Source organism: Ptychodera flava, chromosome 15 (genome assembly GCF_041260155.1).
Source record: "Ptychodera flava strain L36383 chromosome 15, AS_Pfla_20210202, whole genome shotgun sequence".
NCBI classification, from domain to species: domain Eukaryota; kingdom Metazoa; phylum Hemichordata; class Enteropneusta; family Ptychoderidae; genus Ptychodera; species Ptychodera flava.
The window spans coordinates 12,327,454-12,343,872 of NC_091942.1; the positions used below are offsets into that span (position 1 = coordinate 12,327,454).

General features: G+C 35.5%; 2 protein-coding genes across 2 annotated transcripts in view; one reads left to right on the forward strand and one right to left on the reverse strand.

The window, feature by feature from the left end:
• Positions 1–103: 103 nt before the first annotated feature.
• LOC139151180 (galactokinase-like) lies at positions 104–9,051 on the reverse strand. Its single transcript, XM_070723774.1, has 9 exons — positions 8,842–9,051; positions 7,589–7,778; positions 7,179–7,431; positions 6,416–6,597; positions 5,742–5,892; positions 4,702–4,814; positions 3,620–3,669; positions 2,929–3,130; positions 104–2,129 (listed from the first exon to the last, which is right to left on the reverse strand). The coding sequence occupies exons 1-8, from the start codon at positions 9,019–9,021 to the stop codon at positions 3,059–3,061; spliced, it is 1,191 nt and encodes a 396-aa protein (XP_070579875.1). The 5' UTR covers positions 9,022–9,051; the 3' UTR covers positions 104–2,129; positions 2,929–3,058.
• Positions 9,052–9,236: 185 nt separating this feature from the next.
• The window catches only part of LOC139151177 (uncharacterized), a 76,941-nt gene continuing 69,758 nt past the window's right edge, over positions 9,237–16,419 (forward strand). The window contains exon 1 of the mRNA XM_070723771.1: positions 9,237–9,371. Coding sequence (XP_070579872.1) covers positions 9,335–9,371 — 37 coding nt within the window. The 5' untranslated portion in view covers positions 9,237–9,334. The remainder of the gene's footprint in view (positions 9,372–16,419) is intronic.

Below are 16,419 nucleotides of genomic sequence, written 5' to 3' on the forward strand. Positions count from 1 at the left end.
GTATCACTAGATTCATTACGAGATCTGAAACGCATAGCACAGTGAAAATTTTAATTTCATTGTAAAATTCAAGGCTCCAGAAAATCAACAAGAACACAGGGTAATGGAATGGTACATGTACTTTATTTCAGTCAGTACAATTTTTCCCCAACATTGTTACATGGTACATACATGTGTACCCTGATCTTCCCTGATAATACATGAAATGGTTACATGCATCTCTTCTTCGTTCTGCATTTATTCACTTGTGTAATCAATTACCAAAACCTCGTTCTGATTATTTCCTAAAGGAAGAATTTCTGAAGTCAAGGCACAGTAACAATTCTCGCGAGTTACAGAATGGAGCAGGTGCAATGTTTAATAATACCAGTGCCAAGGTGTGAAAAAACAGTAACATGTTAACCCTTTGAGTGCCATAGTCTACTTTTGGTGCCTTTATAGAATAAAACATAGCCAGCAACTTTTTTCAGACCTAGACAATTTTTCCAGATTTTTCTCAAAATTTTGGTCAAAAATTGTAGCCATTGAAAGCCTTTGTCCATTAGGTCCAAAATTATGAAGAAATTACAGCAAAATTCACAATTCATTTGGTAAAACGTCACACTGAAATTTTTGTGGAGAAAATTACAGCCCTGAAAGGGTTGATGCGTTTCACTTACTGCATCATCAATCTTGAGACTTAGCGGCAGAGTGATTACATTTTCCGACAGATAATGCCAAGTGCCATCCTTTCGAAGACTGACAGAGTGCCATTATTTGGAAGATCGACATGCCAATTCAAATGTTTCATGTGAATTGACCGTCAACGTGATCAAATAATACTCTCTTGAAAATTTCAAGGTGATTATGCAAGTTAAAATACATTACTCTGGAGAAGATAGTTTTGCATAAAAATATCCCTCTTGATCCTTTATTGCACTAATTTTGGATTACAGTCTCAATAAATGTGGGACTTTTCAAGTTCATTTACTTACAAAATATTCAGCAACATAAATTCATTCATGACTTTCTGTTAGCCTCTCCTACAACATTGCTGATTCATTAGTTAGAACAACTACCAACTGGGTGCACCACTAAACGATGTTTTGTTTTTGTGGTTTGGCCATTGGGGGCGCACTTTAGAATGATAGGGTTCATAAAGTAGCAGTGGGCAAGTTTACTTCATAAAGTTTGCTTCCATAATCTCCTGATGATTATCATTTCACTATATTGTTAAAGAATAAAAAAACTACTGAATGCAAAGAGGTTTTGCTACATGAAGCCATCAGTTCCATCATTTCAACCCATGAAGGATGCTCTACATAAGAGGAAAGAGTGTGTACCAGAGAAATTTCTGAATCAAGTAGTACTGTTCTTTGTCCATTTCCAGGGAAACAAGAATGCACGCTTATTCTTTTTGTAAAACAATTCTCTTCTAATATTTAATGTCAAGTTGAGCCATCATTCTTTCAAAAACAATTCGATTGAATAGAAATGAGTGATAAAATCTTAGACAGTGTATAAAAATATTTGAAGGGTTGATTAATTTATGACATATTACCCTGATAGATATCTTGACTGAGTAAGGTTGTCAGTTGTGCATGTCCAGAGACCTTTCAATGTTTGCTAACAGTTATTTCAGTAGAAGGTCATCCACTGATTTTTCTCAGGGTTGATGTGATGGCAAGTTTTGGCCTAAGCAAAATCAAACGTTTGATGAAAGTGTCAGAAAATCCAACTCTTTCATCCGTACAGAAGAGTGTATGAAGCAGAGACGCAATTCATGCCTGTTTATATACTCTTGTCTCAGTGTCACTTTTGCCCTTTTTTTTCACACCAAAATGAAGCTTGTGGACCAGATCAAGCAGCGAGTAGCTCGTTTGCATAGTGGACATACAAAGATATACATTTCAATTCAATCACCTGCCAACAACTTTGTAAAATGAAATGTTTCTATCAACACTACTGTCATGACTTGCACATGCTCAAATGACAACCTACTTATGGCGGACTTACTTCTTTTACAAGTCAAAAACTTATTGCCCGATATTTTGAAATTTAAGAATTTTCCTAAATGCACACAGCATTCAAACCATAATGTGCCCTGTTGAAATTCTTCTCTCCATAATCACGTGCAACGTGTGGCCTTCCTTTTCACAATCTGGTTCCCTGACCCATTTCCCCGGTAGAGGGCGTGGGGAAATATAGGGTCAGGTACCGGCTAATGTAAACATGGACGCTATTGGGTTAAATAAAACAAGCTGTGATTGGATGAAAGTAACACTTGTAACTTTCCTCATGTTTCTTGAGTTTGCACTTTCAGGCTCACTTGACACCAAATTCTTGTTTGTACCACAAAGCCGTGGAGTAGAAAGAAAGACTTTTTACCTCCATGATTTAGCCACTGTGATTTAGCACACCTCTGGATACTTTTAGAATGTCGACATGTTGCCTGGCATTTTTCACGAAATTCGGACACCATTCTATCCATCAAAATCAACCGTCGTTCGCAGTTCCAACAAAGTTTGCTTTCAATTAGCTGTGATATCGCAGCAGTACTTGTGGCGTGTATCGAACGTGCTCTGGTCATTGGGGTCACGCCACAGTCGGCGATGACCTCAATGACCTAGCGCGTTCGATACACGCCACAAGTACTGTTGCGATATCACAGCCAGCCTTCAATCACCTCTATTTCCCCGTACTTCTGGATTAATCTTTCAGTTTATGTTTCCCGTCTCGTGTGCCAATGTTTTTGGTTTGGATACCAGTGTTAGAACATAATTCTGATCCAGTCGAATTTTGACCGGCGTTTTCATGGTAGCAGCCTATTTTGTTGCAGCATTTCTGTCAGGTGACTAACCTCCGCCATCTTGAACATGGCTACCTGGTACCTGACCCTATATTTCCCCACGCCCTCTACCGGAGAAATGGGTCAGGGAACCAGACTACCTTTTCACAATCAACAGCGCCCTCACACGACTTATCTTTGGAAATTTTGCTGAAAAATTTGTCACCGCTGACATGGTATATATATGCTGCCTATACTAGTGTGCTGCCATCGAAGAAAATGACCTACGATTTAGATTTGAAGAGGTCTTGCTCCGTCAGACGCTGATGTCACATAGAATGTGGCTGTACCTGAGTATTTGGCCTTGGAATTAAAAGAGACAAAATTTAGTTATAATAGTCAGTTGTAGTGGTGGTGGTTTCAGCATAAGTAGTATTATGTAATCGTTAGTTGTCATAGGAACATGAGGTATTGTTAAATTCACTGCAACCAACGTTTCTTTGATTTTCTGCCATTTTCTAACAAAAAATCTATTATCATTACTCTGCAAGAAGTTGTGACATTATGATATTACCCTACTAAGACTTGTTAGATATGCTAATTTCTTTGCTCCCTGAAATTATATTGCCCAAAGGGTCACCTAGCTCCTATCAGAAAGAGCAGAGTACAGTATAACCATTGAGAACCATTTCACCTTTCAACCTCCATGGTTTGGATCAATCTGATTTTGACCTGTGCCAAAGTTAGACCTTTGCACTCAGTTATGGGGGCCAAAGGGATAAACATAAGTGTTTTGTCCCACTACGGTATCTTATGTAAAAGATAAATATCTGAGTGAAGTAAAAAAATTACCTTGACATGCTCCACAACCTTAGGAACAGCATCTTTCTTCAGTAGAGTTACTGTAATGTCAATAAATGCATTTATCAATTAATTGTCTACAAGCTTTCAAAAGTGTTCTTCTTTATCAAATCCAAGTGTAACCTAAAATATTTACTTTGTACAACTTTTAATCAGATTTCATTTGTCGAAAACAACATTGTCTTTGTTACAGTGTACACTAATAATTTAGCCATTTATCTCCAGTTGAAAAGAAACTCAAGGATGTTTCCTAAAACTCTGCGTGAATGAAAAGATCTGGCAACACTCCGAACTAGATGCACTTTAATGTATTGTTGAAGTCTACAGGACTGGTAAAGGGGCAATTTTTTCAGACAAATATGATTTAAAAACAGATACCATTGGTCCTTTAACCCTTTGAGCGCCAAAGTAAATTTTTGTCACCTTTATAAAACATGCCCAAGTCAATTTTTTTCAGATTTTTGCCAAAATTTTGATAAAAATAACTGTAGCTAATGAAATGTGACATCCATTTAGTCAAAAATTATAAAAAAATTACAGAAAAATTCATAAAAATTGGTAAAATGTTGCACTAAAATTTTGGTGGGAATAACAACAGCACTCATAGGGTTAAGGTTGAAGACACCTTGGGGACAAATATTTGGGCTCTGAAAATTTTCAATATTTTTCTGGTCTACCACTTTTTTGGGCTTATTTTAAAGCTCTTGGCACAAGAAAGATTTTCACCATCATACTTTTTTCAAAATCAAAAATTTTATATTTTCTTATAGAATTAACACTGGGAAGGTGGCCATTTTGAATTTCAAGTATCAGAAAATGTTAGGCAATTTGTTTCTCTAGTGCCAAACTTTGCACAATCACTCATGATTTTTATTCTTGATTTGGTAAGAGAATGGTTGAAAGTTTATGTCTTCCACTTTCTAGGTGCATACTACCTTATGGTATTCACAAATACTGCATCATGGACATCTGAAGTATGCCATTTGATCAAACAGATTTACAAACATTTTTGAAAATTCTGTGAAATGTTAATTGACTTCATAATGGTAAATTGTTGGCTACAATGAACACACCTGTACATCCACCGAAACCACCTCCAGTCATTCTTGAACCAAAGACACCGTCAACTTGCATAGCAGCATCAACTAGTTCATCCAGTTCTGGACAACTCACTTCATAATCATCCCTGTTATCAACACAGAATACATTACACATTTATCACACATGTGTTTTGGGCAGTCATCAATGGTATCAATAACTTTAAACATGCCTTCACCATGCATACCGGTATATTCGACCCCGGTTTTAGACACAATACATGAAACCATGGTGAAAATGAATTTAATGGTTAATTCATTTTCGCGATCGTTTCATTTATTGTGTCTAAAACCGGGGTCGAATATATGCATGGTCACCCATTCATTCAGTATCTTTCAACATGTCAAACAATATAAGTAGTGTGTTGCATCAGACAAAATTCATGAAAAATGGCTGACTTTGTCCCTTTAAGTATAAATATTTTGTCTGTTTGTGGATGTTTCTCATTGCATCCCAAAAATTCCCGCTTTCCTTACTTTTTGTATGGGTCGGATCTGCTTTGATAATCAAGCCAGGCTCACCCACTAGCGAACTCATGACAAGGCTAGGTTGACAAATTTAATACTCAGAAGTTTTTTTACAAAACAAACCATAACTAATTTTCAAAATTTACGTTTATGGATAATGGAGCTTGAAATACCACTTAGCACTACAACACTTTTGACAAATAGAAACCTTGTACCTATTTGAATAATTAAAATTCTATATACCCAGGTATAAATCCAGATTAAAATGAATTACATCATAGGCATATCTGTGAGTTTTAAAGTCTGTAATCTCCATAAGGTACCATGTTGTATTCCAAGGAAAATCAGTAAAGTGGCAAAAGATACAAATGGAACAAAATGGGAAAAAAGAGATTGGAAATAAAGCTATTTAGTCCACAGATGTTCCTTAAAAATTGACAATTATAGGTTGGAAAAAAGAGATTGGAACTTGAATACAACTATTTAGTTCAGAGATGTTCATTAGAAATTGACAATTATTATCTAAATGATCTGTAACTATACATCACCTGAGTGACTGATGACTTTGAACCATCAATTCACCAAATTTACGATAATCACCGGACTGTAACACAGCTGAGGCTTCTTCTGTGCGTTCAATTTCACCGATCACATGTCGTGCCCTCCTATATATTTCCTCGTCCAGTTTTCCCTTGATTGCTGTTGCAAAATAAATTAAGTATTCTTGTATCTGAACCATTTGAAGTAATTTCAATTGGTTTGCTTTAACTGCTTGACTTTTGTAAATTAATTAATAAATATATTCAACAAAAGTGTTAGAACATGGTTGCTTCTTAATGCTATCTACTATTTATCTATCTATTTCTTTTGTACACAAGTAACAGATAGAATTCCTTTATACTTGAAGTAATTTGTGCTAACACACACACACACACAAATACACACAGTTGTTTTTGTTAAGGGCAGTAAGCACATAATTATTACTGGGGGCTGAGGGTTATGGAATATAGAGCTAGTGTCATAAGAATATTAAACTAAAGACAGATTTAGAAAGTACAGTTTTTTCAAATTAATCCTGAAAACTTTCTGACGAAGATGGAGCATTCTCATTTTTAATATATGACAAAGAGTTACAAATTTCTTTCAACACCAGGCAAAAGTGCACATTACCATTCACAAACATATGAGTTTCTTAACAAGAAATTACTGATGATTTACTTACAGTTGAGTTCTTGCATGGTAGCAGTACGTAAACTCTTCTTTCCTAGCATCTCTGCTGCCTCGTAACACTGACGTCTTCTAGTTGGGTACTCACTGCCTGTCAGTTCATGCCTCACGTTTGAGTTGATAACCAAGATGACTAAACTGGGGTCACTTAGTGGTACCAATTTGGACTCCATAGATCTGATGAGAATAGATATCAAAGAGAGTTTTTTCCTTTATTTTAGCCTTTGCTGTTTGTCTTTCAAACTTTTCAAAATCTCTTTAATCAAGTTCTGTTTTCCTCAACTAATTGAAGCATTTAGTCACCAGATACCCATTAGCCACTGGAACAGTATTTCTATGGAAGCTGATTTTAAAGGGAGACAGTTGTCAGAACTGTGCATGTGCGACTAGGCTTTCTTGTTTACAAACAATGCACTTTATGCACAATATCTAGATGCATCAAGTCAACATAGCAGCAACGTTTTACGATATTTAAGTTAACTTTCATCAATCACCAACATACCCTAGATACATCTAGTTTAAATCGATCGTGGGGATCCCTATAAACCTTTGAGCAGAGTTCCGACGACTGTCTCCCTTTAAGTTGGCAGAGTGACAGCAGACAAATAAACGCCAATGGTTCATGACGATGTGAACCTCGTGGACTATTTTGTTATTCTTGTGGTTTATAAATGTGATTCAGCTATTAACACAAAAGTGTTGGTTGAGATCATAGCAACAATACAGGGATATGCACCTTTAACATCACACAAACATACCTGCAGTCTATGAGTAAAGCGTGACCCTCCTTCCCCATGGTAGAAATGAACTGATCCATAATACCGCATGGCATTCCAGCGAAGTCATGTTCAGCTTTCTGACAAGCTAAGGCTTTCTCTTTCAGACCAGTTGTGTTACCGGTAAGAACTTCGAGGAATGTGTACGTGGCTACTTCCACGGAAGCTGAGCTAGAAACACCACCACCAATCGGAACAGAAGTGGCTATCACTGCGTCAAAGGATACTAATTCACCTAAAAGATAAAATTGATTACCAAACTGTTTTAATACTCCAAATTTTTAGAGAGACAGCATCACCATTTCTTTACAACTACAAGTAGTTTGTGCTGTCAAGAAAACTTAAATATCCATGTAATATCAACCATGCACTCAAAATATAATACGGTTTACCTTTGAACTTTGCAATGACTCCTTTGACATAATTTGACCAAGATGGCTTCCCTGGTTGCAAAGGACTGGCATCCGAGGGAAGAGGAAACTCAACAGCTCTGGGCTCATCCACATTGTCCGCTGTTGTCATCACTCTGCAGACTCCAGATGATGTTTTGTTACCAACAACGACCGTCACCATGGGCAATGCCTACAACAAGGAGACAACAATAATGGTATACATGCAGGCAACTATGATGCAGACACGGTTGGTAAAGAAAGACACTCACATTAAATCTGATCAAAAAAAATAGTTCTTAAATATTTGAAATAAGCCTCCTAAGTGTGCACTTTTCTGTTTCTATAATTTCTCTGAAGTTTTCAGGGCAGAGTCAGTATTTTTGCTGTTTTCAGATTTTGAAAAGCAGGCCTATAATGCCATGATGATGTGGATAGACTCTCTAAGACAGAACTCTAAAAATTAGATTCCTACATATTCCTACACATATACACACATACATACATACATACATACATACATACATACAAACATATATACATACATACATAAATACAAATATAGACATATTTATCTCATATATGTACATATATACATATATATGTCTATGTGTGTATCTGATATATTTATCTCATATTTATCTCATATATATATATATATATATATATATATATATATATATATATATATATATATATATATATATATATATATATTCTTTTCTCTCTTCTCTCTCTCCCTTTTATTTTGTTCTGTTGTAGTTGTTGAACCTTTATTGTATTTTTATATCAAGATCCCAAAGGGGATACAATTTCAATAAAGGCTTTATTTTTCTTCACTTTACTTTACTTTTAATACTTTACTTTCCTTTACTTTACACACTCACACACACACACACAAACACATGTACATATAGGTATTACATAAAATGATCAGCTGATAATAATGATACCCAGACAGACACAATGTAACAATGGCCGGTACTGATCCACAAATTTCCAGTCATTACTCTCTCCCCCCCCCCCCCCCCCCCCCCCATTTATAAACTGCATTGTCAGAGCTATTTTAAAAGAATCACACACAGATAGATCTCACTTTTTCTGAAACACAATGGCTCAACGTTTCCCATTGTGGCACACGCCCTCTATACACATTGGGTCAAACACAATCGATGACCTTCCTCTGAGGCTCGCTCAGGCTGAATAAACACCATACAGGTACATCCATTCGCGTTGCAACTTGCATATAGACTTACCATAGGGAAGACAAACCCGTCGTTATAATCGGTGTGTTCGCCGATTAAGTTAACTCGTCCTGGGGCACATGCTGCAATCGAAGGCTTTCCTCCAAATTTAGCTTCAAACGCTGAAATAGCTTTCTGTAGAAGTGAATCAACAGTGCACACTTCAGTCACACCCCCTGGAGCAGAAGCCATTTTTCACTGTGTAAATATCGCTACCGTAAAAGGGCTGTAGGTATAATATAGCAACATTTGAATTTTAGTAAGAACCTCATGGAGATGTTAACTGGTAAAATAAAACAATAAAATGCCTGTACAAGTATAGTCATGGAACTGTTTATAACTAAATTGACGGAAATTACAAAATATATTATGTTTAGTCAATCGAAACCCCTTTACGGTAGTTGACCTACAGGTCAGAGTAGGTGATACCCAGTCAGCAGTGCAGTGCAGAGCTACCGCCGAAGCAGTGAAAGTACATCACATATGTATATCTACAGCGGCGAAAATGGCTTTGCGAGATCCACTTTTGACCGAATTAAAAGGTGAGCACCTTCTGAACATTTCATATTGATAAACCATATCGAATCCGAAAATATCAGTTTTGCCACAGACCATCGAGGGGCTAGCCTGTGTACAGATCCCGTTACCAAATTTTCGACTCTGTCACAGTGTCAGTGTCATCGACACAATAAATGACACAGTACTGCGGGGACAATTATGTATAACTGTACCGTAAACACTGTATGTGTTTTGATAGTCAACAGATGGTGACTTCGCAAACATATTTTATGGTTGAAATCTTTGCTTAGTTATAATGTCTTTGCATTAATATGCGGTGACAACATTTTTGAGTCGTTTTGACGTTTATTTATATCAAGGAGACTTATTTTCAATGCGTTGAACCCTTGGAAACGATGAACCGATAGGTACCATGACGTTATGCACGTATGCTTTACTACATGAAGTACAGTAACTTACGCACGTGAATTTTACTATTCAACATAGTTATTACAAAGAAAAATATATATATATTTGAAGTTAACATTTTATTTGTTTATGCCCCTGTATTATTTACATATTGATTAATTATTTCCACCGTGTGCACTGTAAGTTATTTATCAATGCAATTGATTATTTTCATCAAGCAGTGACAAGTTCAATTTTTAGAAATGTTTGTTTTCCTCATGACATCTCAAAAAATACCTGAAATTCAAGATCAAAACAGCCGATCAATAGTTCATGCAAACCTGTGTGATATTTCAAAAACAAACATGGTGGGGGTTTTATTCACTATGACATATCAAACTTGGAAATGGAACTTGACAGAGCAGCGGCTGGTTTCATCCAGAATTTCATTAAACCATAGAAAGTCTCCGCTGTCTGTGATTGAACATGAAGCATATGTTTGACTCAATTCAGTCTGGTAATCATGAAATGTAAACCCCAGGGGAGAAAAAGGACTTTACAAGTTTATTGAGTGACAAGATGTGCAAATTATTGAAAGTGATGGGCTGCTTGGGGTGGGTTGGGGTCATCACAGAGAACTTGAAAGAAAATTATCGAATAAAAAGGAACAGCTCTATCTTTGCCAATAAATTTCATTATTTTTATCAGTACTGGACAAGTACATTTTTTTCTTGCTGTCCCTAAAGTAGACTGGAAGATCCGTCGCTGGAAGTCTCTCTCTGCGCTCCCCCCTCTTACCGTATGTGGAAGAGGAGGGGAGCATCAGGAGTGTCCTCAAGCGACAGATCTTTCAGTCTATCCCCAAAGCAGATGTTAAAATTTAAAAACGAGCATTTTAAACACAACGCATTTTGTACGATTGATTGTGTTACTGTTGAAAAAATTCTAGTCCACTTGTTACATTCAGACAACAAGGACAACACTAACATGATACATTATACACTTACTGGTATAGGCCGTATTGACAAGTTGAACTTTTGGCACTGTCATATGATTTGGGGAGATGAACTAGATTCTAGGGTCTACAAAGAGAACAAAAATTACTGGAAATTACATCAAAAGTTAATAGCCTTAACTTAATGGAACTTAAATTTATTACACAGAGATCGTATGAATTTTCAAAAATGTACGGTACTTACTAAACAGCAGTATTGTACTCCAAGGAAGATGTTCGGATGTGATATTGTGATAGAGGAATTGATGGTGTAACATGATGATAGAATTCACTGTAAGGGCTTGATGCTCTGACTTATTAATTGCAGTCCACATAATATTTAAAGTCTATTTCAAGTCTGAGTGTGTCTCAATAAATCAATAAATAAGATTTACAAATCTGCATATATGTGAAAGTGTGCCCCGTGAACCAATAGGACACATCACAATGTGGACAAATTGCCTGAGAGCAGCAAGTTAAAATGGTTTGTATTATATATAAGAATATATGGCTGACACAAGAAATTTTCACATTTCCTCAATATGAATTTGTCGCAAAGTATCCAGAAATCATTTTTTCTGAGGGCTCATTGACAAGTAAATGATATGGTGGTGCATGACCTGTGTATTTAGTTTTGTTGCCTGAAATTTTAAAATTACTTAAGCAAAATCTTGAGTAATATTGCCTGCTGATGTCAGATGTGAAAACATTAATTCCCTTACATGTGCCATCAATCATGGCAGCTCTTTCCATTTTAATCAAGTTCCAAAGATAATAATGCGTAGGCAGTGCTTTGAAGAGATACAGATAACATCTTGAAAGTGTACTCTTCATGTTCTGTTGTATCATATCGGAGGAATATCATGGACATTGTCTCAAATAAGAATTTCAAGGGAAATTTATTCAGATAGGAGATTAACCCACAAACTGTTGCATTAATGTTGAAGAGCATTCAATTGTCTTAATCATCACAACACTAAACTCAACTCCCCAGAGTCATATTTCTCCGCCTGCACTTAAAAATATTTTTGCTTGAATATATAATGTCATATGAAATATTGAACAGGTAATTCCCGCCACTGCAGAAAACTGTTAGTTTTCATCATAGCAACAATCACAAGCTCCCCAGTGTCATTTTTAGGGGTAATCATTAAAAAAATTATGTGGTTGTTTAAATCTTGTCAGAAATATTTATCAGAAATTATGCATGTACTCACAAAAGTAATCTCCTTCAAAGGCCTCACTAATTCTTATTCATATTATCCTTATCTTGTGGTACATCTTAAAGATAATGACATGAATATATTTTATTTCAAGGAAAATTTTGTTTGCTATAATTATTTTGTTTAATCATTGTCTGCAAATCACTACTGTAACGGTTCTGAGCAATGCTCTGATGCTCATAAAAGGTCGTGACCTTTGTAATAATCATACAATGACAAATTAAATGTCATAATTTCAGAGCCAAAAATATTTTATTGATTTTTGAAACATGAAGGATGTAGTCCTTTTTTTGCTAAATAGCAGTTGGCTATTTCAAGAAGACCAAGAAAACTTGCTGTTCGTAAGGAAAAGAATGAAGGTCATGATTGTGATAGAAATGTTATTCCTATAAAGTGTCATTTTGAATACACTCTATGTGGAAGTAACAAACTCCTACTGAATATATAAACATGTATTTAATATAAAACATTCTCTCAAGCCAGAGCTTTTCTCCACCCCACAAACCTATGCAAGACCAGGTAACGCACAGTACAATAAATTACCCACAATTCTCTATGATTTGTATCCTTGAAGGTTACTTTTCTTGAAAATTTTTCATTTCTGCATGTAAGCACTAATATGCAGCATCAGAATAATTTTTAAATAATATCTAGTAAAGGAACGTTTAGATATATCAGTGAAAGTTTCAAAATAACCGCTAGACAACCAGAAAAGTCACATTCTTTAGGTACTACAAATGCCATGCTTTTTGGGCTGCAAATTATGACGAACTGAAGGGGTCATTCTCTGAGAAAACTTAGCATGCAAATTTCTTTTGTCACTTCCATTGCAAAAAGCAATATCCTTTTGTTTCATAAAACAGGTGCAACTAGTCTCCCTACTTTTCATCACATTATTCTGTACGGCTGACGACACAATCTGTGGCAAATTTCACAAAAATGCTATCGCCTCTCTCAATTATGCATAATTTTCAAAATTATTTAAAATGAGAATTTAGAAGAATGGTGTGCATAAAAGTACGTTTTTCAAATTTTGATAAATAGTCTGTGAATTTGTCTACACATGGGAGATATTGTAGACTTCACTCAGGTATCTTCGAGGATACAAAGCATAATGAATTCTGGGAAATCTACAGTACTGTGTAACGTGTGTAGCTATTAATTTGCAGTAAAGAGGCCTGTCATTTATGATGACATATGAAAGTGAAACCAAGGTATTTGAAATGTCTTCCTTTTTTATATATCACACATCAGCAAAATGGTCAAACTTTGTATTGTATTGAAGTGGTTGTTCCTCACATTTACTTCATGCTTTATGTATAACCAGCTTGACAGCTCGTATTCATTGAAATGAAAATTTAACACACACATACAGTACTCACATATATATATATTATCAATCGCCAATCCTACAATATTGGTTGCGCAATTTCTATTCAAGCTATGCTCCATTCAAACTCCTAACTTAACTGTTTTTTCATGAAACACGCAATCTTAGACTAATAATATAATCCATTAATATGTCAAATATTTGTGGCCCACTGCAGCGATATATTCACTTCATTACAAATAGCACATATGCATGTAGCATTACCCTGCAAAACTCTGGCTTTTATTTAGAAATCCACTTTTAGAACAGCACAATAGACATTCAGCTCGGTCATAAGACTAGTTTTCTCATTTTCTTACCCACCCATATTATCGAATTACACAATAGCCTTGCCATCTCGTGTATAGGAAAAGGTAACCAACAGTATTAAAATTTGTTCATGCATTCAAGTTATTTATATAAAGCTGTTCACTTGGAAGTAAGACGATATAATTTGAGAATCAAACATAAAACTTGTGCTGAATTCATAATTGGGCTCAATTTATATACCGGAAAGTCTTCATGGAAAAGAATTATCAATACATCTTCTCATTCTGAAACCTTTTTACAGCCATGCAATTAAAACATAAAGAATTCACTTTGAAAAGACAAAGACTAGTACTTTCTTAAGACTTTATTTTGTTCGCACGATCTTTGAATTAAATTGTATAAGTTAATTTTAGAATTTGCTCATGATCAGTGTCTTGAAATATGCCAATAGAGAGGGAGGCAAAGCTGACCTTTGACCCTACGCTGAAACACACCAGATCAAGAAAACAATGGCATGGTTTCTGGTTTGTATTCAAAATATATGTAAATGAGCTGATGTCTGCTGTAACAAATTTGCAAACTTTAATTAGGTACATAGTGCCTGGAAATAGAAAGTTTTAAAACTTTTTGTGCAAACTTTCATCAAGGAAACTTAAAACATTCTCTTTCACAACAAAGAATAAATATCAGGTTCACCGTGGCAAGCAGAGTTTGGATTTAGGGAAAGAAATTACCAATATTTGAAACTTAAAATGGCTGCTATACCCTAGCTGCTTAATAATAATAATTTAACAATTTAATAATAATTAAGCTCTGACTATGAAAATTGCATTCACTCCGAGATTTTCAAAATGAATCCACATTAGCAGCAGATAAGCAAACTACTGTAAAAGTTGAAGAGCCATAGTATCTGTCCCCAATGTGTACTCTGCCATTAGTAATGCACACAGTTCCTCATTGGTAGAGGGACCATGGTGGTATACGGTTGCCAGGTAAATACCAGTCATAGTGTGTTGAACCACTATCATCTATTTGAGTTCACCATTTATTTGAAGGTTTCCATCCTTTCTAACACAGAGAAAACACCAAGACACAAAGACTTTCTCCCTGTTATTTTCATGAAATTATCAGCATAAATTTCCTAGCCATAAGTACAGCCATGCTTTCATAAACAGTCCCATACTCTCACCTTCTCAACTTATTACTTTAGCATTTAATGGTTTGCTATGAACTCAAATTTGCATTTTCTTTTTAGAATTGGAAATGATAAACCATTTCAGTCAGGCAGAACAGAAATGACATTTGATTTTAATAGTTGAACCATTTGTTCACAAAACTAACACTGCTACCAGCATTTTTAACTCCATGTTTAAAATTGGATGGGATATTGACCAAGACATTAAATATGTAACATTATTTGAATAATTCATACATATTTTTCTTTGCAGTTGATAAGATACAGTTATTCCAGCCAATATCAGTTTGTATTCATTCCTTATAAAATTCAACTGTGACGTCTCACCCATGTTCCTTGCCAAATTGTCAAATACCGGGTACTTGTGAGTTTCTTGTTGAACTTTGACCTTTTTTCAAAATGCATATTCACATTATATCTTATCGTAGCTTCATCTCTACAAATTTATGAGAAGTTTATCAAAGAACAAAATGCAATAAAGCTATAGGGAAACATCTATAAACTTCTTCTAAAACACTGTTGACTAATTCTTGCAAGCACCAAAAAGGGCCAGTAGTTCGTCTGAACCAGGTTTAGTTGTGGCTCTGTAGCATTGGTTAATGATCTGGTCTACATGTGTAGATACTGTCATAAACTGTGGACAGAATGAAAGGACAAATAATTTTTAGGTCGAAAAATAATGAAGATGCAACAGAATGAATACAGTAGAGTTTAACATAAGAAAAACATTTACACTCAGGACTTACAAACTAAATGCCATCAGAGTGGTACATTATATGAAATTCTAAGTTGAGGTAGTATGCCCCTTTTGCTCAAAGTTTTCTAAATGAACAAACTTTCAACCATTCTCGTACTAAATCATGAATAATGATCAGGGGTTGCAATGCAAAGCTTTGTACAACAGAAACAAATTATACCAAACATTTACCAATATTTGAAATTAAAAACGGTCGCCATTCCCATTCTAACTCTATGGAGAAAAATCAACTTTGCAATTTTTGAAAATCTTAGATGGTGAAAATGTTTGATACGTGCAAGAGCTTTAAAAGAATTGTCAAAATTTGTGTCTCAATAATCTGGCCTTCCAACCAAATGATGTCAAAAAAAACCCAAACTAACAAACTCTGATAAATACAAGTGCTATTAACATCTTTCATGGGAGATCTCATTCAAGCAAAGTATCCTACTACCAATCTCCACACAGAGATCGAAGCGCAGTGGGGAAGCAGTGCTGCGTGGATAATTCGAACCAAGCTAGAGGGTTTCTGAGTCGTTGACCACTCGCCACCATCAATCTCTGCTGCAGGCAAATGTGAATATTCTAAACTGGGACTTCTTTCAGTTCTGCGCGTGCCCAACTGGCTCAGCAAATGTTGCGGAAATAGTAGATTTTAATAGAAGCTATCTAGCTAGAGATCGCAATTTCCGTACACTCGTAAAATTAATACATTATACACTAGTAAATATAATAAATATTCTGCTAAAACTTTGAAAATCGCGTCAGCTACAGACGTTGGGGCATACATTTTGAATCATCGATTTACATCCATGTAACATAGAGCAAGATCTATGTTTTGCAAGTGTTCACGGAATCGACTATCGATATTGACAACTAGTGTATTATTCATTTATC